General features: G+C 36.6%; 3 protein-coding genes and 2 long non-coding RNA genes across 5 annotated transcripts; 4 read left to right on the top strand and 1 right to left on the bottom strand.

Moving 5' to 3' along the window:
- Positions 1–5,899: 5,899 nt before the first annotated feature.
- LOC137734866 (putative inactive leucine-rich repeat receptor-like protein kinase At3g03770) lies at positions 5,900–10,062 on the top strand. Its single transcript, XM_068474176.2, has 7 exons — positions 5,900–7,493; positions 7,558–7,688; positions 7,920–8,166; positions 8,607–8,815; positions 8,904–8,953; positions 9,346–9,457; positions 9,596–10,062. Exons 1-7 carry the CDS (start codon positions 6,119–6,121, stop codon positions 9,845–9,847), a joined length of 2,376 nt encoding a protein of 791 aa, XP_068330277.1. The 5' UTR covers positions 5,900–6,118; the 3' UTR covers positions 9,848–10,062.
- A 402-nt stretch (positions 10,063–10,464) lies between these two features.
- On the bottom strand, positions 10,465–13,299 carry LOC137733138 (cyclic dof factor 1). The gene is made up of 2 exons (XM_068472298.2): positions 13,022–13,299; positions 10,465–12,367 (listed from the first exon to the last, which is right to left on the bottom strand). Exons 1-2 carry the CDS (start codon positions 13,130–13,132, stop codon positions 11,051–11,053), a joined length of 1,428 nt encoding a protein of 475 aa, XP_068328399.2. The 5' UTR covers positions 13,133–13,299; the 3' UTR covers positions 10,465–11,050.
- Positions 13,300–15,508: 2,209 nt separating this feature from the next.
- Positions 15,509–16,442, top strand: LOC148695471 (uncharacterized). Its single transcript, XR_015964540.1, has 2 exons — positions 15,509–15,723; positions 15,926–16,442. It is a non-coding gene; the product is annotated as an uncharacterized LOC148695471 (long non-coding RNA).
- A 1,278-nt stretch (positions 16,443–17,720) lies between these two features.
- LOC148695470 (uncharacterized) lies at positions 17,721–18,913 on the top strand. Its single transcript, XR_015963914.1, has 3 exons — positions 17,721–17,939; positions 18,148–18,233; positions 18,326–18,913. It is a non-coding gene; the product is annotated as an uncharacterized LOC148695470 (long non-coding RNA).
- A 3,286-nt stretch (positions 18,914–22,199) lies between these two features.
- Positions 22,200–24,762, top strand: LOC137733771 (putative gamma-secretase subunit PEN-2). Its single transcript, XM_068472956.2, has 2 exons — positions 22,200–22,600; positions 24,399–24,762. The coding sequence occupies exons 1-2, from the start codon at positions 22,342–22,344 to the stop codon at positions 24,557–24,559; spliced, it is 420 nt and encodes a 139-aa protein (XP_068329057.2). The 5' UTR covers positions 22,200–22,341; the 3' UTR covers positions 24,560–24,762.
- The last annotated feature ends 159 nt before the right edge of the window (positions 24,763–24,921 follow it).

The raw sequence follows: 24,921 nt of genomic DNA, 5'->3' as shown, positions 1-24,921 counted from the left end.
ACGTAAATTTTCTCTTCTGATACAACAACCTTCCATTGCTACTCTTGTCTGTTGAATATATCACAAACATAACATACCATAACCCTTTACACGTGAAGCCATGCACATAAGTTTTTTTTCTTTTCTAAATTGTACGTGATCACTGATAAGTTTTCATCCTTTGGTTGATATTCCAAAGCTGTTTATAACTCAATGACCACTCGAAACTTGTAGGCCTAGATATTCTGTTTTTATACTTTATCAGTGTTAAGTTGGGGGTTATTTCTTTTGCGACATGCAAAAGTTGCATTGTTTCATCTGGATGTTTCTGTTTCCTTTGGTTTTGGGCTAACCTGGTATCTGTTTAGTTTCCTGTTCCTGGTGCTGTTGATATCTTTTATTCTTCTTTGGACCTCTTGGCCACAGCAGTGTGGGGGTTTAAAAGCGATTGCTTTTGATGGGTTCAAGGGATGGGATGATATGTGAATTTCTCGGTTGTAAGCAGATCAGTTTATTGGTTGCTCAACTTTTAAAATTTGTTTATTACTTTTGAGAAAAACAAAATGGCCTTTACTTTGTTTTAAGTGTTCACATGAGCTAAACTACACAGTTTATTGTTCCTTCTGGATGTCCAGTTTCAATGTATGTGATCACAAAATTCATTAAAATGATTGCGACATTGGAAATCTCTTGCTGCTTCAAGTATTATGCTAGTTTTAATAGAATGATCAATCTTTACTAACGAATATTAATGATGAGCTTTTGTAGCTCAAGTTGTCAAGAGCAAGTAGTCTTGCATCTGGGGTCCTTTGTTCCCCTCACCCCCATTTTCTCCTGCCATAATGTGTTTTTAACACTGTTGTAAAAATCCCCGCCTTGTGCCGTCCAGGCCCCGCCTAGGCGTTAGGCGGCTGGCCACCTTCCCGATTAATGCCTAGATGTTTGAAAATTAAGAAATGGCGCCTAGATCTGTTGAGGCGCCCGCCTAGACCGTCTAGCCTGCCCAGACCCGCTTAGGCACCTGCCTAGGTTGCAACTCACTTAGACAAAAAATAGATAACTTTCATTTTGCATTTTATTTTTTTCAATAAATTGTAAGAGACTTATTGTAAACTTAAACGAACACACATTATATGCTTATTCTCTATGTTTTCACGATGTACCAATACTTCATAAAATATATGTCATTCTATTTTGTAGTTTATGATGAAATTGTTTTTATTTTAAGTATAAACTGACACTTATTTACAAGAAATATAATAAATTTACATAAATCCGCGTAGTCCACCTAGGCGCCCGCCTAGCAGCCTAGGTGCAAGGCCCTAACCCATCACCCGACTAGTGCCTAGCGTCTTTTAGAACCTTGGTTTTTAACGTCTTGTTTTCTCTTCAAGAGTTTGAGTCACAAAATTAAATTTGAGCTTTTTCATTCCATTTATTTAGCCTTTTACAAAAATAAAATAAACATTTGGTTTAATAAATTAGAGGACGTCACATATGGTATAATAAAATAAACATTTGGTATTCATTTATGTACTTTCACGAACAAGTCACATTTGGCTTTTTAATGGACGTACTGAGGTGGAGTGCTAGATAAACAGAGTACTGGGGGCAAAACATACAGGCCACTGGATTGGTAATACAGGTCACTAGTTATGCAAGTATTGCCGGTTCTGTTACCAGGTAAAAGTTTGAAACCGGCATCTGTTTTTTATTTTTAATGTCTTGGTCTAAACTGAAAGCAGAATATTTTTCTTTCCAATTGAGTTTATAATTCAATTTCCAGTTTTTAGGTTCGTTAGATTTCTGAGGGAATGAACACATGGAATTTTGATGTTGTTTATTACTACTGTTTTGTAGTTTCAGCTGAGCTAATAGTTTGGGTTAATTAATTGAATGAAGGAGAACTAATTGGTGTTTATCATAACACACTGTTTGCACCAGCAGCTCATAATAGATGAAAACGACTAGTAGAAAGTTCATTAGCGTCGTGATTGTGAACCGAGAAGCGATAAAAATTACAATTAGCGTGAACAAGTACGTAAAATTTTCTTATGTCTTTTTGTGTTTAGCACGATTCTTACGGGTGGTATATAGTTGAGCTGGTCGCAAATATTTAGCAGAGGTCAGGTCCTCTACTGTGCATAAACTTGGACGTTTTATACTGATTGTTGTGAGTCTTGGTTTAAACCTCTAGTGAATGAGATTTTGTTTATGCAGGTGGTTGAGTTGAGCAAGGGAAACCTACAAAACTTGTTTGGAAAGAGATGGCTGCTCTGTACTACATGTTAAAACACCTCTGCTTTTATTCTTTTCTTGTGTTACAGAAATAAAACATTCTTTTGGGGGTTTGTCTTGGAATATTTCTATGGCTAAAGTGGATTAATGGTTCCCGTAGTGATAGAGGTAATCAAAAGATAACCCCTGTGGTGAAGTCCGTGGTGAAAAAATTCAGACTTTTTGGGCTTGAATCCTAACAGACTTCTTCTCGAGGGTTTAAATCCGAATTTTTTCACCACAGAAGCTATTTTCCGATTACCCTATTACCACGAGACTATTAATCCAATTTAGCCTATTTCCAAATGTCTTTTTTGCTTTTAAGACAGAGCAGGGGTGTGTTAAAAGTGTAAGTGGGTGGATGTATTGATTCAATCACTAGGGACAGAAAAGCTTCACAATTTTTGGCATCAAAATCATTCTTTAGATTTGGCTGCAGCCCCTGTAATTATAATTAAATCGTGCACTGAATATTGATAGGGTCACCCGTGACTGTAAGATGTGAGATTGTCTGGATAACAAACAAAAATGTTTGTTTGTTTGCATTTGGCCACTAGAATAACCACTTTTACGTCGATTTGCTATCTAGAAAATGACTGATTTGAACTATATATCGACATTAGGTACTAATTTTTTTCAGTGGTTATCACAGTTCCATTTTTCTTACATCATTTCGTTTGTTTTGGTCTGTTGAATCTCTCTTTTTTTCATTCAATCAACAAACTACGTGGAAAAAATTGCATAAGCGGACGAGAAAGGTGAGCTTGAAAATCACTTATTCTTTTTGTTATAACCCTTGCGTTATTATTATTATAGCATGAAACCTCTTGCTGAAAATTTACTCGAAGATTAATTTTGGTGGATCTGTCGTTATGGCTCAAAATTCTCTGGCTCCCCATTGTTGTTGAGACTTGTAATATTGGTGAGAATACGATTTCCCTTAAAGCACTTGCTCCACGTGATCCTCTAGGGTTTTCGACAAGTATGTATTGAAGGAGACTCCAAACTCATTATTGACAACGGTTTTTCTTGTAAAATTTATTTTTTAAAAAGCCACTCATCAATAGTTCAGTGATACTTTTATGAACAAGACTTCGCTGTTGAAATTTCAGCAGGAGGTCCTGCTTACAACCAATCATGAGTGGACACATGTTCAAGTTTTGATTAAAAAAATCAAAATTTGGACACGTGTCCATCCGGGATTGGATGTAAGCAGGAATTCCTGCTGAAATGTTCAGCAGGGAAGTTAACTCCAATTTTTATTTGCTTGTAACTGAATTGTTTTAGATTATGAGCTATATGATAGGAACTCACGCTTCAACTTTCATTCAGTGTACAGTAAATAGTCTATGACTGATTAACAACCATACAACGACAACCCATTCATCATTCAACCCTTATTTATCTTAACTAATACAACTAATTAAGCAAACAAACCCAACAACTCAACTAATCTGGTACAAACAACTGACATGTGTCCAATCAAGATGATGCCATTTGGCATCATATCACTCTTAGGTTGGAGGTCTTGGACCATGTATTGCTTTTTCTGTTTTATTATAGTTAGGGAGATTAAATTAGTTACATCTAACATTCAAATATGAGATTCATCTTCACCTGTAAGTGAGATGTTTTAAATTTAATTCTCGCTAAAAACTAATTTGAATCACATTATCGCTAATCCATTATGAGGCTTAAATTCAAACAAAAACTGCTACACCAATTTTAAATTTATAGATACCTACACTAAGGGGGTGGAAGAGTGAAAGGGGAGTGTCGGTTAAGCCTCACATCATGCTAGCAATAATGTAATTCAAATTCGTCCTTGACGAGAATCGAACATAAGACTTCTTATTTACAAGTAAAAAGAAATATCACTAAATCGTACTACTAAGTGGCATATGTGGCTTTTATGTAGTATATAAAAAAAAGGTTTATTCTCCAAGATAAAATTATAACATCTTTTCTCGTTTTGCTTATCTTTTTCTCCATTTATCTTTTTTCTTTCATTTGTGATGTTTTAGAGTTGATAAATGGTGTATTTTCTGTTTACTACTATAGGAGAGCAGAATGAGAATTCCGTGAACGACAGAGACATAGAAATCAGAAGTTGACAGCCCACTGCAATGCACATGTGTCACTTTCTGCGCGATCCTCAAACGGTGTTCATCCCACAACAAATAGTACTTCAAAAAGTGCATCCTATGTGAAATTAATAATATAAAAAAAAAAAAAAAAAAAAGTGAACATCTCTCTCATTCATTGCTTAACAAGTTATTTCGAACATCTCTCTCATTAGAGATGACAAATATGTGGATGTCTTTGGTAGTTGAGTCCACCAAGTAATTTGAATTTAAAACAATTTTTATCGTTTGATTTCTTAGATTCAATTTTCGTCGTTAATTTTTTGAACTATTCAGTATTCCTAAACTATTAAAGAAAAAAATGGGACAATTAAGTGAAACCTAATTTTTCTCTCTAGTTTTTGTTTTGTTTAGTTTGTGCGAAAATTGAAATTTAATGATGAAAGAAAAAGGGTCTTTGCTGTAATGCTACATCTCAAGTTGTTTAATTTTAGCAAATTTTTTCTTATCACTCAATTTTACATACGACTGTTGTAAAATGGTAAGGATAAGAAGATAAAAAACTCAACCACAACAGTCCAAAGTATCCTTTTGGTAATGGAATGATGTGTCAGTTTGTGATGTAAAAAGAGGATTTAGATAGTCTTTGGATCCTTTCTTTGGAGATTCTAGGGATCAATGCATAGTAAATCGCTCATCAAATATCGTGCGGTTATAATTTTTTATTTATTTTTATATATTTTTCATGCAAAACAAGATTGTTTTACTTTTTAAAAAATATAAAAAAGCATTCAATTACAACCGCATGATCTTTGATAAACGGTTACTATGTATTGATTATCGGGATCCCTAACAAGAAGATTAGGAGATGATCTAAATCCTAAAAAGACAAATGCAGATCTGACAGTTACACACTTACACACAGGATTTATATGTGTACACGCTTACACACAGGATTTATATGTTTCGTACAATCTCTTTTGCCTTTTTTTTTTTTTTTTTTTTTGGAACACAATAATCTCTTTTGCTTTGGCTCTTGCCTCGTGGGTCACAACTTTTATTATTGGTATCCAGAATATGAAAAATAAATTATTAAGTTTAAAAATAAAAATACTTAATACTTATAAAAATTAAACTTGACGGTTAAAACATATGTAATATTGAGCGTTAAGTATTATTGAAGTCATAGTCCGCTACTTTCCTTGTTAGTTTCTTTTAATGAAATAGGTGATGTTTAAAAAAAGTTTCACAACTTCCATGCACCATTACAAATTTTACGATTACTCTTTGTAATTTTAATAGTTTTTTAGTTGTTAGATTTAATTTTTTCAACTACAAAATTTTAATTAATTATTTTCGTATCACTCAATACAATATTGTCGAAAAAAAAATTGCTACCGTCAAGTTTTTCAAAATTATTATTTATTATTTTTGAACAAACGATATTATGTAGTTCAAATTCGTCTTTGGCGAAAATCGATCTTAAGGCCTCTTAGTTACAAGTGAAGAGGAATATCATTAAATCATAATATTAAATGACAAATTATTATTATTGATCTACTCCTAGGTAGCATGATGAAGATTCCATGCAGGGCTTTGATTAATTGCTTAGAAAACAAGATTTAGGTAAATTGGTTCAAGCGGAGGTTTCAAGTACATGCAAACGTTGTCGCCTCTTAACTCAAGTTTGAATAGTTGAAGAAGGAAGATTTTGTAGAAGTGGAGCCTTTTGGGTTTCTGCAACTCACTCAACCTCTCAGTTGTTGTAAACTGTAACAATGGCGAACTCACATCTTCTTCTTCTTCTTCTTCTGTTGACATTTTCCCTCCTCTCCGTCCACCACTCAGCTGCTACTCAGTCAGAGTCCGAGAGCCTTCTGAAAATCCAGCAGCTGCTCAACCACCCACCACCTCTAGCCCGATTCAATTCCACTGACACACACTCTCTGTGCAGCATTGAACCAACTCCTTCCCTCACTCTCTATTGCTACCAAGGCAACGTCACCCAGCTCCACATTTCTGGCGGCGGAGCTGGAGCCGCCTTCCCTCCGCTGCCGCTGGACTTCTCAACCAACTCTCTGTTCTCCGCTCTCGCCGCCGCCTTCCCAACCCTCAAAGTCCTCTCTCTCGTTTCACTCCAACTCTGGGGGCCACTCCCTCCCTCCATCGCCCGTTTATCTTCCCTCGAGATTCTCAACCTCAACTCCAACTACCTCAGCGGCGCCATTCCTCCCCACATTTCGTCGCTCGTCAACCTCCAGACTCTCATCCTCGATCGCAACAACTTCACCGGCCGACTCCCGGCGTCGTTGGGTTCGCTTCCGTCGTTGGCCGTTCTCAGTTTGAACCACAACCTCCTCAACGGCCCTCTCCCGAGTTCTCTGGCCTCTCTGCAAACCCTCAGAGTCCTCTCTCTCTCCCACAACTTCATGTCCGGCCAAGTTCCCGACCTCACAGCCCTCACAAACATGCAACTTCTTGATTTGGAAGCCAACTCTTTTGGGCCTCATTTTCCAAGCTTGCCTTACAACAACAAGCTGGTAACCCTCGTGCTCCGAAACAACACGTTTCGCGTCGGAATCCAAACCGGATTCCAAGGCGGTTTTCAGCTCCAGAAGCTTGACATTTCACTCAATGAATTCGTGGGGCCTTTTTCGCCGTCGTGGCTGTCGCTGCCATCCATCAATTATCTTGACATCGCCGGAAATAAATTCACCGGCGTGCTCTCCAAGAACATATCTTGCAATGCTGAGCTTGCTTTTGTGAATTTGTCATCAAATCTTTTGGCAGGGGACTTGCCCACTTGCCTCAAAAACCGGGGTTCGAAGAACAACAGGGCTGTTGTTCTGTATTCCGGGAATTGTTTGACGAATGTAGATCAGCAGCAGCCTTCTAACTTGTGCCACAATGAAGCTCTGGCTGTGGAGTTACCGCCTTCCGGTGACCGAAAAATCAAGAGGCGTCATGATAATAAACAAATCGTTGCATCAAGTGCCGTGGGAGGAATTGTGGGTGCTGCTGCAGTTGTTCTTCTGGCTTTCATGGCTGTTAAGAGGTTATTGCACGGCGAACAGCCTGTTAAAAGTCCCCGAACAAGGTTGATTAGAGATTCAGCTTCAACAGTCAACACAGCCAAGCTACTCTCGGATGCAAGTAAGTTCGAAATTTCTGTCCCTTTAGTTGTCGGTATGAGAAATTGAGAATCCTTTATTTGCAGAATATATATCGGAAACAATGAAGCTGGGAGCTAGCCTTCCTGCTTATCGAACGTTTGCTTTGGAGGAGCTCAAGGAAGCTACCAACGACTTTGATGATTCAACATTACTTGGCGAAGGTGCCCATGGACAGGTATTCAACATAATTTCGTGACATCGATACGATGTTCTCTCAATTTGCAATTTGCAATAGTTCATTGGAAGTCTACGATTGAAATGCACTAATACATAAACCTTCGAATTGTACAATCGCTTTCTTGTAGTTAATTGTCCTGGCGATAATGATATGAATATTTCTTAGTCTTTATGATCTAGTTAAATGCAAATTTCTCACTCTAAAATTTGTGTTTTTCGGTAACAATAGCGCCAGATGTATAGAGGGAAGCTCCCCGACGGAACACTTGTTGCTATCAAGGGCTTGAAGATGAGAAAGAGGCAGGCTACACACGTCTATACACACCTCCTTGAGCTGGTTTCGAAACTGAGACATAGCCATTTGGTTAGCGCTCTTGGACATTGCTTGGAGTACAATCCTGATGATTCGGGCGTCAGTAGAATATTTCTTGTATTCGAGTTTGTTCCAAATGGAACGCTAAGAGGCTTCATCTCTGGTAAAGTTACTTTTCATGTACTTATCCTGCTAACCAGGATTAATGGTTGCATTTTCAGTTAATAGCATTTTCCATGAAGGTATAAAGAACGTGCGTTACTCTGAATCATTCTACTTCTATTCGTAGAAAGTTCTTTCAGAATCAGATGATATCCCGCACGCTGCATAATTCTTGTGAAACCAAGAAAAAGAAAGATTAAAGTACTCTGTAATATCAAATGCATGAAATGCCGAACGACATGTTATCATTATCTTTCATATCTTGTAGCAGAAGGTTTCTAGGTGAAACCTATTAAATTGCTCAACATTGCACGCATATATAGCAGTGGAGAGTCATCCGTTACGCTTCACTTATTTCTTCGTCTTCTTCGATTACTTCTCTTCGTAACATCTTTATATTTGGAGAAATTGGATACTCACACGTTAACGCTTGTTTGGCAGAAGGACCTCCAGAACGAAAATTTACTTGGGCGCAGAGAATAGTAGCTGCAATTGGAGTTGCAAAGGGTGTTCAGTTTCTGCATACAGGGATTGTTCCTGGTGTAAAATCAAATAATCTCAAGATAACAAATGTCTTGTTGGATCACGATCTTCATGTGAAAATAAGCAGTTATAACCTACCTCTTTTAGCTGAAAACAACAGGGGAACGGTAAGGCCTACTATAATTACAACTTTGGTGAGTTAAAATCCCCCTCGACATTGTCCTCCGAGTTAACTTTTGCTTTTTAATCCGTCAGGTGGGGACTGCAGTTTCTTCTCCAGCACCAAAAGGAAGCATTCATACTAGGTAATAGCATGTCTACTTACCAAAATTATACAGAAATCAATATTAGCTGCACTCTCTATTCCAAATGAATGCTCTTTCAACTTTAAACGCGTACGAGCTTGGCCTTCCTGTTAATCATCATATAAGTGCCTGTCTGGTTCGGTTGCTGATCATCATTAGGAACGACGACACCATTCTAAACGAAGTTCTCATCCTTGAATTTCCCTCTAGCTTCACTGATATGCATTAATAAGGCCGCCTCTTCTAATGAATTGTTTCAGTCTCTCTCTCTCTCTCATGAAATCCTTAGAAGCTTTTTTATTTTGTGTATTTCATCAGCATTGCCTGACCTGGTTACCCTTTCACACAATCACACACATACGGATGATTTTGTTAATTACTGTCATTTGCAGGGTTAACCATGAGTGTAAGAACGACGTTTATGACATTGGAGTAATCTTGCTAGAAATGATTCTGGGGAGACCTATCATGTTCCCAAATGAAGTTGGTGTTTTGAAAGACCTTGTGAGTGTTTTCTTTTAAATCAAATTGTTCTTTCCTTTCACTCTCGAACTTTTTCCAGTTAATTTCATCGCCGACACAAGTGAAACATTGCTTTCTCCAGCTAAACCAGCAATTTGCTTTTGGTTGTTTCTTACGCAGGTACGAGTAAGTTTGACGATTGATGACACAGCTCGGAGGAGCATTGTGGATGCAGCAGTGCACAAGGAATGCTCGGACAAATCGCTGAAGACAATGATGGAGATATGCGTGAGGTGTCTTACGAATGATGCAGCTGATAGGCCTTCAGTTGAAGACATTCTTTGGAATTTGCAGTTTGCAGCGCAGGTTCAGGAATCAGCAAGAGAAGACTGTCGGAGTAGTAGTCAAGGTTCACCCGTTTCATCACCCTAACTCCAACTAGTCGGACTTTCATCTTCCTCCTCCTATATTTCCATCAGTTAGGGAACACTCTATGTATTATGTAACGTACCATACCAGATGGAAAATGTATAAGCACTATATGGCCTTAATTTTTTATTTTATTTCTAGTATTATGTTACTATGCCCTCCTGATTTGGTGTATCATTTTATAAAACTCCCCCTCATACCGTCGAGATTTTTTTTTAGGAAGGTGATTTTCATACATCTCTTTTAGCTTCTCACACATCCTTTTTTATCTATTGGCTACCAGATTGAATAAATCAAACGTTTATATATACGTATATCCCTTTTTCAAGACTCCGACACTGGTAGTAGGAGTGAAGTAATTTCTTCTCTTTCTCTGAGATCCCATCGACAGCGGCCCCTTTTATTTATTTTAACAGATCATGAATACTTTGAATGCTTGATTTTGAACCATGTCAAAGGAAAAAAGAGGAAGAAATGCTAATCAGATTGAAGGAAGGTTGTACTGTTGTGTTCTGAATTTTCTGCAGAATCTTACCGTTACTGGTGCGACGGAGCAGCACCAAGGGGAAGCATTGATGTCGAGTTGCAATATGAATACATGCTAATAGTGCTCGGAAAAATACATAAAATGTGAGAAATCAACATTCAAAATTTCTTAACAAAGAAAAATAAACAAATTAAGAGTTGGTATGCTGATCTCAACTATTTCTACCAGGTGAGGAGTGAGGACCAACTCTCACTCCTGAGTCCTCCCACCGTGGAATCATTTTGTTTCATTTGTCAGCGAGGTCACGGGTCAAATTGAGATGCAGATACTAAGTTTTATAAATCGAATGTTAAGAATTCAAGGTTTGTGTAACTCAAACTGAATTTGGCACCTATCTCAGCATCAAATGTTATACAAAAATGCCGGAAATTCTCTCAACTAGCTTCTGCCTTATTCCTTCTCAAACAAAGCTTATATAATCTACTCATGATACACATTCCCTCCCTCCCTCCCTACTACACTGAATAACAAAGTCTGGAATATCATTCTAAACTGTGTATGTCAAGCTGAATGAGAGCCCTTATACGGTCTTGTCGAAACAAAATAAACTTGGATGAATACGCATTCCCTCCCTAATCTAATTTACCGAACAAAAAGGATTAGGATTTTAGTAGACAAACCTCATGCATAAACTCTGCATGTTGAACTGAAGAGAGCCTTTACGCGGTCTCCTGGAAGGATTGAGAGCGAGAGAGAGCTGCTGGATTTGCCTGTAAAACCCGATCAGCATCTAATGTTTGGGATTTATTATCCGATTTCTTTCTGAAAGCTTTAAAAATACGACCTCTAACTACAAGTTCATTCTTATCCTGCTTGATACGCAAGGTAGACCATATAGAACTCTTTGCAGCCTCTTCTGGGTCATCAATTCTCAAAGTCTTGGGTACCCAAAGGCACTGTTTTGTTATTACATCTTCATGTACATTTGCATCTCTTGCATATTTTCCCAAGGTTGGCGAGCTATTGCCCGAACATCCGCTGTTGCCAGAGAAAGACGAAAGTGACAAGCTGCCAGTAGATCCAACCATCTGAGAATTCCATTTTCTGGAGTCCCAGCTTGGCATGTAACCCCAGTGCAAGGAAGGCACAAATGGGAAAGCGAAAGTGGGAGTACAAAAACCAGGAACTGTAACCATAGGCAGATGACCTATATGAGAAGGATTAGGATTACTGCTTTCAGATCCAAACATCATTATGCTCCAACTCGGAGTCTTGTCCCATTGAGGAGCAGGGAAATATTGCATAGTATGCATATGATTAGAATCATTGTCATATCCTGGCAGACCATCCTGCTTCATTTCTTTTGTCAGACACGCAATGTGCTGTGAAGCAGTGGCTGATAAGGAACCATCATCGCCGTCAGCTGCAGAGCCAGTCTCAGAATTTCTCATCTGGTGTTTCTGGTTTGAGGCAGTCTCTGTAGATTCAACTAAAAGCGCATCTGAGACAGAACTTAAGCCTTCCTTTATCCCATTGGCAGGATTTGGAGAGGCTGGAAGTCCACAAGGTGATAGATGCTGTTGGCCAACAATGTTAAGGGTGCCTCCCTGGGTGACTGGTACTGCATTCGGTTGTCCCACTACCTGATGATACTGCAAAGATGAATGCTTATTCTTGCGCCGCCTAGTACCTAGAGGAACATTTCTTATGGTTCCCCCGGCAGTCCAATATCTTTGGCAGCTCTTGCAAAAGTGTCTCGGTTGGTAAACACTGTAATTATTGAAATAGCAAAACTTTGTTTCTAAGCTGTTGCAACGAGGGCAAGGAAGAACCTTGTCTGGCTTTCTGAAAGACTTTTCTATGCCACTCGTATCACTATCCACGCATTGGTCTTCTCCTTGATCACAATTAACTTCACCCTCATTCTCCTGGACTAGACCTTGGCGATTGTTTTCTCTGCTATTATCTAGTTCCGAAGATGTATCTTGCTTGCAGGATTTTTCTACAGAATGGTCCTCCATTTCTCTACACTCACCCTGAAAATTCAAAGTTTTGATTGCTTACGAGTTACGACACTCAAATTGCAGCAGCAGTAGCTTATAATTAATTCACAGCATGTAGAACAGGGAATTTGGCATCAAAGGTGAGCTATAAGTTCAATTTTTATCAATCGAAATAAAAAGCTAAAAACAAATGAACTGCCAATAGGAAGAAAACGAAGGTGCAGCCACAACTATACCAAGTTAGAAACTACATAAAGTCCCTCACATCATCCACACATTGTCAAATTACGATTTCGAAAATTGGTAACGAACGAATGACAAACAATAACAAAATGTGGCTTCAAGATCTTCTGTTGAGCTTTATAATTCGTTTTTCTCAGCGGGGATGGGGATTCGAACTTCGGAACTCATCCAATCTCCTCTCAGTTGTTATACATTATACATATAAGTGAGAAGCTGCATAAGATTAAACTGCCCCATCTGTTTGTAAACTAAATCCAGTAAGATTTCGCAACATTGATTTAACACTTCAATTACAAATATCAAGTGGAAGAACACAGCTTACTCAAATTCAAAAGATAACGAAGCAATTAGTTCAATGTGAATTTCTACAAAATTGAAAGAGTTTCTTGGAGCAGTTAGAAAGGAAAAGAGCAGAGAGACTTGGAGAGTGGATTGGATTGGTACCGTATCTGCAACCAAACACTCTTTGTCGGCGGACAAATCTTGAATCTGAAGTTGTGGGAACGGAATAATCCTCCCGAAGAGCTTAATGGCTGGATCTCCCACTTCAGACATTGCCTTGCTTCAGCTTACAGTCTTAGTCTTAGACTCACTGTTTCACAAAAACTCTCCATATCAAACATCACTGAACCAAACCCATTGCCACTAGGGTGCAACTCTGGCGGGTTGGGAGCGGTTAGAAAATCAACTCAATCCTATCCTAACTTTTACAATTTAAGTTCAAGTTCAGATTTGGTTTTAATCAAGTTTATTTAGGTTTGGGTTTAATTACATTAGGATTTACTTGGATTGGATTAGGTTCGAATTCTCGGATTTTTTTAAATTTAATCTTGCCACAATCATTTTCTTATTTATTATTTTTATCTAAAATATAAAGTAGCTTTAGTTGACCATGTGTTTTGCCATTTTCCAAGTAGTTTATGGCATGTTTACTGAATTACATATGTGATAACCAAATTTGACTGGCTTCAAAGGGACGCCATGTGTATGTACTACAAGGACTTAAAGTTTTGCCAGTGCTTAACCCTCGCGTGGGTAAGTAAAGTATTAAATGCAAGAGAGGACGTCACCTTGTCAATCACACCCGGTAGAGTAGAGACGCTTCTTCCGGGCCAACGTGATCTCCATGCCTCGTAGTATGTTTAGATTAACTTCAATGATTGAGCTAAAAGTTAAATTTTTTAGTTCGAAAAATTTAGCTTTTAACTTGGAAATAACTTTTATGTTTCAACTTTTCTGGTTTAAAATTTTAGTCCGAGATTATTAAAGAATGAACTTGGGCTATTTTTTTTCTCAAATTAATTTTTTTTTAAATATGTAAACTATCGTAAATTAATTTTATAAACATTTTAATTTAAAAATATTTAAATTCCGATAAATATTGAAAAATCACTAAATTTTCTACAAAGCAAGACTTCAATTATCACTAATCTTTCAACCATGGGCTAACTTTCAATTCACCAACCGTTTAACACCAAACTTTCAACTTTCATCAATCATCCTTAATATAAACATATGTCCAATATTAGTTGATCACACAACCTTTCAATATTCAATCATCATCTATATTCACCAATCTTTCAACTTTCAAAGAGTTTTTGTTTCCTAAAAATCATCAATATCTCATCAATGGGTAATAGAAGAAAGTGTATCATGGCAATGCAGATGGCACAAAACCAAGCAAGGATTGAGATTGAGGATGCAGAATTGTTCAACGCCAAAGCTGAACTTGTAAACTCGTTTATGCAATCTGAGCACCATGGCGAATATAGCCATCGTGGTTCTGTCACGAGACGTTCATTTGTGCAGTGTGATAAAGAAGAGTGTCATGACCGAATAATCAACAATAAATAAATAAAAATGAAAAGTAGAAAGAACAACTAGACCCTCACACTCGTCGGACAAAGAGTGGAGCGAGATCTAGAGCGAGAGAGGAATCAAATTTCCTACCAACAATGCCCCTGTAAATTGAATGAAGGCGCAGTGTGTGTGGACAAACAAACATGAGTTCTAGCAGTAGGGTTGGGTTCGGTTGGTAAACTGTGTCAAATTTCTTGTGCATTTGCCAGCCACATATATATAAGTACTAAAAATCAGTTACCATTAGCCAGTCGTCTTCTTACGGTTGTCAAAAATCGGTTCAGCCATAATTATTGGCTAGTTCGGTAGGTAAATGGCCTAATCGATGGTTTGCAAATAAGGTACAAAAACAACTTAAGACCATGCACCGACCTGTAAACAACAAATTATAAAAGAGAAAAAGAAGTTGTTGCTGCAATTTTTCAATTGTAAGCCAACATAATCATGACTTAACAAATTAAAATGAAAATCAAATCAAAACTTAATAAGCCAACAACAATTTCAACAAACATAATCCAAATAGTTATAAGTTCACAAACTCAAAAGTCTAACTACTATAATTGTCTAAATTCAATTGGAGCAACTAATGCATAAACAAAAAACTCAAAACTCAAAAGTATGGTTCTGGTTATAAGATCCTTTTATTATAATCCCAAAACAAATAACTTGTTGTTTTGATAATGCAACATCACTGAAGTAGCAGTAACCAATGCATGTGAAATCTTCCATGAATCAATTCATTCAATTCAAATGTTACATAAAAAAATGTATGATTAGAATAAGAAGTAATATTGAATAATAAATTAAAAATATCAATAAACATTGGATTGAAGTACTATAATTAGAATCAGAAAAAATATAGCAATACTTACATTTTTCTAGTTCTTCACATGTCAAGCATGTCAAAAGTACCTAAAATATCTAAATAGAAAAAAAAAAAAAATATATATATATATATATATATATATATATATCTCTAACAAAGTCTTACCATTAATTGTCGGTTCAGTATAAATTATGAAAAATGCCAAAACTATAGCATACCATTATGAACCGACCGGTATAGTTCGGTCGATAAATCGGTTTATTGCAAAATTTCCCACCCCCTATTCTAGCGTATAGCTCTTACAAAATATACGGCGTGTTTCGATTGAGAGTAGGAGATCAGCCATGGCTGCCGAAGCCCAAGGCGACGATGAAGACGAGGATCCTGATGATGAAGAGAGAGCCTGGTGATGGTTCTCAACTCGATTGCATCAATGATTTACCATAGGTATTTTCCAGAGGTGATTTTCCTAACCTAACAGCCCGGAATTGTTTTAGGGTTTCATTCATTTCCATTAATTAATTGTTGTTTCCGATCTTTTGGTCATTATTTAGATCATGTAGCTAATTAACAATGTTACGAAAATATATTACTGAAAACTGGTATTTTGTTCTGGATCGAATCGATGCATATGCATATTTATTTTCTTTTGATTAAACCAGGTTCATGCCGATTCTGAAGGGGAACGCAGAAAATATATACTGAGGAGGCATCGTCGTCTCAGTTGGATATGTCATCCAGATTTAAGGCAAAAAGATGTGCTGCCTTTGCAGAGAGTCCTGGGAAATGTACGATGTGATTCTTAATGTCTTTGTTTTTATTCCTTTTCAATTTTCTTTTGCATGACTTGGAATTTCTTTTGCTATGTGGATTTGAAATGTATATGTTGATTAGATGTTCTTGTAAAGCAGGATGTAGAGAATATATGACACTAATTTGATCCTACCTCACAATTTGTAAAGGGATGAGCCATAGCTGTAGTCTAGATATGTAGAGTTGTTGATTCTCCATACATTTTGTAAAAGGAAGTCCATACCATAAGAATTCAAGACTTCTGTATGTTTATTTATGGTCTTCAATTCCTTTATGCATTTCGTCCAATTAGACATAAATTGTAATACCTTCTGAATTATTTATGTAAAATCCTCCAACTATAACCAAAGTGAAGTGTTTGGGGTATTCTTGTTCAACCCACTACGTTCCTGATTCAAAACTTCTTCTCCTCTTAGTATAAATATCATATATTTATGTTGCAGATTAGCTTTTTTCCTTTGTTAAAATGTTTTAATATGATGGTGGTGGTGAATTATTCACTCCAACAATTTTATGCATCTATAAGCACTATCCATCGTTAATGGTAAATACATATCCTAGCAAAATGACTTAACTGAAATAAAGGTCTTGAGCTATCAGAGACCTCATTTGGCATTGTGAGATTTCATGAAAGCTAATTTATACTAAATTCATCTCAATTAGAAGGAGCAAGAGAGTTTATACCTAGAACGCAGTGAGTTAAAAATGAATACTCTATCTATTATAGAGCAAATCCACCACTTACATTATCCAAAATTTAAATGATACAAATGAAAAAGAAATGAGTTTGGCTACATGCATAAATGTGCACATTCTTTAAGTAAGTTTATCAAGAAAAATTTAAGAGCGAGATTACGTACGTGCATGGATATGGAGATTCTTTTCGTAAGTTAACAAAGGGGAAAAGTCAATGGTGAGATCGATTACGTGCATGAATATATGCGTCTTGTTAATAAGTTAATGAAAGAAGTATTTGCGTGGTAAGTTCCGTTTTTGTTTATGAAAAACAACTAATCCATCAATATCCAAATGATTGTTATTATGTACATCTCTGATATTTTTATTTGAAAAAAAGTTTTGACTTTTAATGGGGTTTTAATAAAGAAAAACATAACTAACCATGCACGTAGTCCATTCATTAATTTGATAGAACACACATTTCTGTCAATGTAATACTACTGTTAACTATATCTTTTTTCAGTTACTAAAAAAATCTATATATCCATGCACGTAATCTCACCATTAACTTTTTCTTTTTCTTTTAATTTACTAAAAGAACGTAGATTCGTAAATATGTCCATAAGAATGTGTAGAGAGTTTCATTTACATTAATGATCTGGATATCCTTTTTTTTTTTTTCCCTTTATTGTCGGTTTTTTTTTTTTTTTTAAATTTAACACAACAACCCAAATACACATTTTCTTCTTTTAAAACACATTGTTTTGTTTTACCTTCGTATTTTTAGGTTTTGAAATCATAAAAAAAAAAAATGTAATCAACAATAAATAAAATGAAAAATAGAACAACTAGACGCTCACACTCGTCGGATAAAGAGTGGAGCAATATCTGGAGTAAGATAATATCAAAATTCCTACCAACCCGATAGTGTCCTTCTGGAATCATCTACTGCCCCTATAAATTGAGTGAAGAAGCAGTGTGTGGACAAACAAACACGAGTTATACGATATAGCTCTTACAACACACGGCATCTTAGGGTAGAGAATATCTCTGATGGGTTGGACATCAGCCATGGCTGCCAAAGCCCAAGGTGAGGATGAAGATGATGATCCTGATCGTGTAGAGAGCCTGATGATGATTCTCAAACCGATCGCATCCATGATTTACCAGGGCTATTTGCCGGAGGTGATTTTCCTAACCTAACATCCCTTAATCGTTTTAGGGTTTCATTCATTTCCATTAATTTATTGTTGTTTCTGATGTTTTGGTCGCTGGATCTGAATCATCGGATCATATCTGTAATTGATTAACATTTTTACAAAAATATAACTGAAAACTGGTATTTTGTTATGGATCAAATCAATGTATATTTATTCTCTTTTGTTGAAACCAGGTTTATGCCGATTCTGAAGGGGTACGCAGAAGATATAAACCGAGGCATCATCATCTCAGTCGGCTGTCATCCTGAGACCAAGAAATGTACTATGTGATTGTTGATGTCTAAACTTTTTTTCGTTTTCAAGTTTTTGTTGCATGACTTGGAATTTCTTTTGCTATATACATATATACAGGAGCATAAACTGACCACCTTCGGTAGCATGCATACCCAACCTGGTGTGGTGGCGTTTCTGTACCAGTGAGATTGATGATTGAATACGAAGGAAGATCGTCATCTGGATTTGAAATATATATGTAGATTAGATGTTGTTATATTTTTTGTAAAGCAAGATGTAGAAAATATATGATACTAATTGGTGTTGAATTGTAATCTTGTCTTGGCCCAAGACAATTGATCCGGCCCATACACAAAAAAAGATTCATGCACATGCTAGAGAGTTCTAGCAAAGTTCAAGTTGGTGGAATGCATACATAAATATCTAAGGCTTTTTGTAGAAAGATCTAGAATCTTGTAAAAATGTTTGGTTGTTAAGCATTAGCTAGAAAGTTCTAGCAATGCCAAAGTTGGAAAACCTTGCCTATAAATATGTGAGGTGCTAAGCTATGTGATTTAACAACCAAGAGAGCAAGTAATGAGAAGTGAGAGTGCCAAGTGAGAAGTGAGAAGAAGCAACAAAGCTTCTAAGAGTGTTTGAGTGTTTCCTCTTGTACTAAGTTTGTGAGTGAATAAAAATTTTGTGTAAAACTTCGAGTATTCTTTCTTTCTCTTGCCTATCAATTCTACTACATTACATTCTTCTTTGTGAGACAAACATCTCCAAAGTAGTGAACTCTTTTTAAGCCCCAACAATTTGATCCTACCTCACATTTTGTAAAGGGATGAGTCAGAGCTAGTCTAGATTTGTAGAGTTTGTTGATTATCCGTACATTTTGTAAAAGGAAGTCTAAACTATAAGAATTCATGACTTGTGTATGTTCCTTTATGGTCTTCAATTCCTTCATTCAACCTGGTGTTTGGGACATTCTTCTTCAACCACTAGTTCCTGGTTTAGAAACTCTTCCTCCCCTTAGTATAAATGTTTTAAAATGTTTTAATATGACTGGTGCATTCACTCCAACAACTTTATGCATCTATAAGCACTATCATCACAAATGTCTTATCGACCAAAGTGAATCCACTACTTGCATTATACACAATTTAAATGATATAAATGAAAAAAAAAGGTGCGACTATGTGCATGAATACACTCTCATTCTTTAACTAAATTCATAAAAGAAAAATAATGGTGAGATTACGTGAATTGATTGATACGTTCTTTTCGTAAGTTAACAAAGAAAAAGTCAACGGTGAGATATGCATGGATAGGTTCGTCTTTTTAACAAGTTAATAAAGAAAGTACGTGCATACGAACACGTCTTTTTAACAAGTTACTAAAGGAAGTATATGCATAGTAAGTTACGTTTTTGTTTATGAAAAACAACCAATCCATCAATCCTCTAATCAATATCCAAATAACCTACAAGCTAAGCCAATAGGAAGGCAACCCAGTGGTTCTCTAGCAATAATCTCAAAATGGAGTTGGCCAGCGAGTGAGCAAAAGTTACCTTATCTCTGTCGTTCTCTCTTGAAGTTAGATTCATTGAACTTTTCGGTATTTTCTCTATTAGAGAGAATAGGAGAAACAAGTGAAATTATTCAATTATCCTAATCATCCCTAATAAAGTCATTGATTTGGAAGGAAAAAAAACCGCAACTTGGTATTTTTATGTATTAGAGCGCTATTGAATTAAAATAACAAAAACAATATGTAACTAATTAACAAAAAATAAAAAAATGATAAAAAAAAAACATGAAGAGAGAAGAGAGAAACGCACACACTAGTGAGAATCGATAAGATCAAAATCCCTACCAGCTATAACCCTAACGTTCTTCTGGAATCATCTATTATCCCTATAAATACAGAAGACGCTGCTGTCTGTGTCATGTGTGTGGAAAAACAAACAAACACGAGATAAATAGCTGTTACGGCGTGTTTGGTGGAGAGTTGTCTGAAATGGCTGCCGAAGCCTAAAAGGGGAGATGGCGACTTCGACGATGATGATCCTGACTATGACGAGAGCCCGGTGATGGCTGTCCTGTCAACAATCGATCGAATCCATGATTTACCAGAGTTATTCGCCAGAGGTAATTTTCCTGAATTTAGGGTTTGATTCATTTCCGTTGGTTTAGTGTTCTGGTCTCTGAATCTGAATCATCGGATCATGGTTAGAATTTTTACAAATATATAACTGAATAGTGGTATTTGTTCTGGATCGAATCGGTGCATATGTATTTTTTGAGATTCCATCTCCTTTGTGTTTTTATTAGATGTTTGATATTGTTTACAGATTGATATTATCATATGAGAGGTCGAGAGAGGCTAATCAGTTGGTTGTGATTAGGGGCTGTTGTTAATTTATGGATTTAGTTTTCTTTGTTCAGGTCAGTCATTTGAGATAATCCAGTGCCCTTGCTTTTTTGTTTCTTTTGATCAACCAGGTTCATGCCGATTCTGAACCGGAGGGAGCATAGAACTTATGAATCGAAGCATTGTCTTATCGGTCGGATATGGCATCCTCGATTTAAGGCCGAGAAATGAAATGGAAGCCTTGTCTTTGTGCTTCCTTTCGAATAGCTGCGAGCTTCGATTCGGATGGAAAAGTCTCTCTCCCAAAATCTCGCTGGGATTTTGGGTGCATGGCTTCGGTAGCCTTCTCCAAGGATTTACGGGCAGATCAAGGGACGGATGTGACGTGAAGGTTCAAATGAACCTTCTCAATGTCAGTGTCTCCAGCCCTAATAGTGAGAAGATAGCCGGCATCAAATGAACCTTCTGGCTTCTTCTATCACACCAGTGACTACCGGTTCTGGCATTGCAGTCGGACTCTCTGCATGGACCAAATTCCCAACCTTGCGCGGACGTCCACGTTGCGCAAGTTTGAAAGAGGTACTTCTGAACAGAAGTAGGGATGCTAATGGATTTCGCGCAATGCAGCGGCCGGCAATGGTTGGAAAATCTAGAGATTTTTATTACTCCATACATTTTGTAAAGGAAGAGTGACTTGTTTATTTTATGCCCAATTGTAAAACCCTTCCACTTGTTTATGTAATCATGTATGTATAAAAATTAGAAAATTAGTAAAAAGCCCTTCAGAAAACTTATTTTTGAATTTTTTTATTCAAAAATTCTTTAGACAACTTTTTTTTATCGTTAAGGACATATAATTTATTGTTATAAGGACACTGTCTTTATTATTAAGATTATTTATTTTTAGTAATGTTAGGGAAACTAAATTTATAGATAAAATTTGAAAATTAAATAATGTATCATCAATATTACCCTTTATTTTTACTTCAAACCCCCCAAAAAGTCTCTATTTTGGATTTTTTTGTCCCTATCATATATAAACGTTCTTAATAATATGAAAATTGTCAACCTGTTTTTTGTTTACCATCTTCAAATGATTGTGATATTTACCAATCTATTTATCTTTATTAGATGATTTTAATACAATAATAGATATAAATCTCAAAATTTAAATTCATCCAATAATAATAAATAAGATAGTGATAAAAAATACATCACTAAAAAATGAGCAACTTGTGTGCCACATATTTACTATTTTAATTGCGCCATGCAAAATAATATGTAAGAAGAAGAAGGAAAAAAAAAAAAAAAACCTAACATATACCCTTGCATTTTTAGCATGAAACATCGCGTGACTGTGAACCGTGTCATACAAGTCCTAAAAATGAGAAATTTTTTCTTATGCTCATAACACAATTGGTACACTACGTGTTATTATATAAATGGTGAAAATTTTATTTTTTATGTTATTAATTTTTTAATACAAGAATCTTACCATTTATATATATATATATATATATATATATATATATATATATAAACATGTAGTATATTATTCCGTGTTCCAGACACATTAAAAAAAAAAAAAACCCATTTTTTCAATTCTTCCCTGAAATGTAAGAAGGGGGAAAGCAACAGCAAGGCTATCTGGAGGGCCGGTTCTTTTCATATCTTGGTTACCTTTCTTCCCCAACACCAGCCAATAACAGAAGGATCAACGATCAGCAACGCGACATCGTTTTCAAACTTCAAAGTGTTGGGCGTAGGAGGTATTATCGTAGATGGAAGCTTCACGGAGTAACTCGGAAATCCCAAACCTAAACCCTAGCCCGAGAAGAAACCCGATTCCGATTTCGTCTCCGTCGCCGGCGTGGCCCACCATAGACGGCCCCCTGGGGCTGTCAGAGGAAGAGTCAGTGAGCTACGCGCGTAGATTCTACAAGTTTGGCTTCGCCCTGCTCCCTTGGCTTTGGGCCCTCAACTGCTTCTACTTTTGGCCAGTCCTCCGCCACTCCCGCTCCTTCCCTCGCATTTACCACTGTGTGCCCCTCTCTCTCTCCCAATTGATTTTTCTACTTTATTGTATTCTGGTTGTTGATTGAAGAAAATGAAGCAAACCCAGTTATTATTTTGGAGATCATTTCTGGAATTCTAGGTTTCTATTCGGTATGGAGAGTTTGGAAGCACATTGTGATTTTTGATAAAAATGCAAGTGCTTCGTGGAAAAGCACTTCTATTTTTTTTTTTTTATGCCAAACATGGTCATAAGTGCTTTCGGTGATTTGAAAGCGCTTCTTCTTTTAAACAGCACTTCCAAATAAGCCCTTAGTTTTTCATGTCGCTACTTTGGACTTGTGAAGGAATTAGGTGCTGTTCAAGCTTCTTCCATTTTGTTTTCATTTTTGGATACCCTGAAATTCCCAAACTGACTTGGTGGAAAACCCTACAATTTTAGGAGGAAGGAAACTTCTGCAAATAACTAACCTTAATCGAACACTATACCTTGTGGCGCGGTCGCTCGACTGAATCCTTCTTGTTTGTCCAAAGCTTCTCCCATTTATAAGCGAACATAATGAAATCGAAACTTTCTAAAACACTCCTAGCAGAAAATAGTGAATCTTATGCATTCTCTATGTCCAAAGGAGTTTTTACTGGCCTGTGTATTTCAAAAGAGGGGAAGTTGGTGAATGCCGCCTGCATTGGAAAGAAACTGCAGAATGTTGAATGTGAGGAACTGATGCAGATTGATTGTTTCTGGCTTCTCTTTTACTATCTGGTTCTATGATTTATGTTAGGAGGTGAAGTATTAATTATGGAGCTGAGAATTTTTTGACTTAGTTTGCGCACTTTTAATTTTCTCGAGGTCGTTTTGCACACTATTATTGAATTATGTTTTTTTGTTCTAAAGTGGTTATTTTAACCCCTTGTTTAACGTTTTCATCTAAAGTACCATACGATCAGTTCTAGTTTGAAATTTCTAACTAGAAGAGCATTTTGGTGAATAATTATCTGGTGTGTTTCATTCATGAGACAGTTGCTAGGAAGAGCATTTAGGTGAATAATTATCAACGGGGAAGGTTGTTCAGGGGTTATTATCCCAAGATAATTATTTGATTGAACTAGACAGAACAACGAGCTTTCAATTTTGTAAATGTTGTTTTGCATTGGAGAGTGGCTTATGTTATGTTTATCAAATGAAGGAAGTTTGGGATTTCTCAATTCAATCCAGTCACCATAAATAGCCTTATCCGCAGCGAATATGCAAGCGGACAATGGAGTCGTAAGCTGTTAAGTTATTCAGCATCACTTCTGCACATTACACCATTGAGGAGAGAGAGAGACCAATAAGGTTTCCTTCTCTAGAATGTTTCAACTGTATTCACCTTCCCATGAGTAATTATCCAAGTTAGAACCCGTACCTTTGGTGGTGCCTTGGCCTTCCAAATTGTTTAGGAGCCTAGGAGGGACCAGAAAGTGACACAGAAGAGTTTTCCATTAGTCGATGTTAATAGGACTTAAAAGAAAATAATCTTGATGATTTCACCTCCCCGATTCTCCTATCCTACCTATATAGTACTGACATGATGTTTTCAAATAGATGTGTTTGGTTGTTGCTACCGCATCATTTTTTTTTTTTATTTTTTTTTTCAAACAAGTGTTTTCGCTGTTTTCTTAGATAAGATATAAGTGGTGCATCACCAAATGGATGTGCTGGGTTGTTTGCGGGTAAAATATGAGCTTTCTAATACACCGTGTCATGAAGCATATGTAATTGTGCGGCTTTATGGAACTTCTATATTAACTATACAGCTTCTGTTTATTGGCTGTTGTATTGCAGATGTTTCAAGATCAGCAGTTGGTTTCACGGTATTTTCCGCTGTTCTCTTATCATGGGCCCTTACATTTGCTATTGGAGGGGAGCACCTTTTCGGCCATGTCTGGGATCAACTAGTTATGTACAATCTCGCTGACAGACTTGGCTTGACAGGTTGGAGCTAAGTCTATGCCTTCTCCTTCAAACATCACGAAACACTTCTTTTGTGTCTACGATTTTCTTCTTCGTTAAATCATATATTTGCATTAGTTTAACAGAAGACGGCAGGGTGTTCGTGTCAATTATGAAGGCATTACCTTTTTTGGTAATGTTTGATTGATAAAACTATCAGTGATGTTATATATTCGATTCACGTGGTTAAACGTTAGGATATCTTTGTAACAAGTAAAGAGTTCTTGATGCCTTTGCCTTTTGCACTAAAAAATGTGATCACGATCTCCGAACTCGATCCTTTTTTTCCACTTGTGGCTACCCAAAAGTTGAGTAAACGTTTCAAATCAAACGTCAAGTAAATCAATGTCCAAGA

This window comes from Pyrus communis, chromosome 7 (assembly GCF_041283825.1).
Source record: "Pyrus communis isolate YQ-2024b chromosome 7, ASM4128382v1, whole genome shotgun sequence".
Taxonomy (NCBI): domain Eukaryota; kingdom Viridiplantae; phylum Streptophyta; class Magnoliopsida; order Rosales; family Rosaceae; genus Pyrus; species Pyrus communis.
This window is presented reverse-complemented; position numbering and strand designations above follow the sequence as displayed.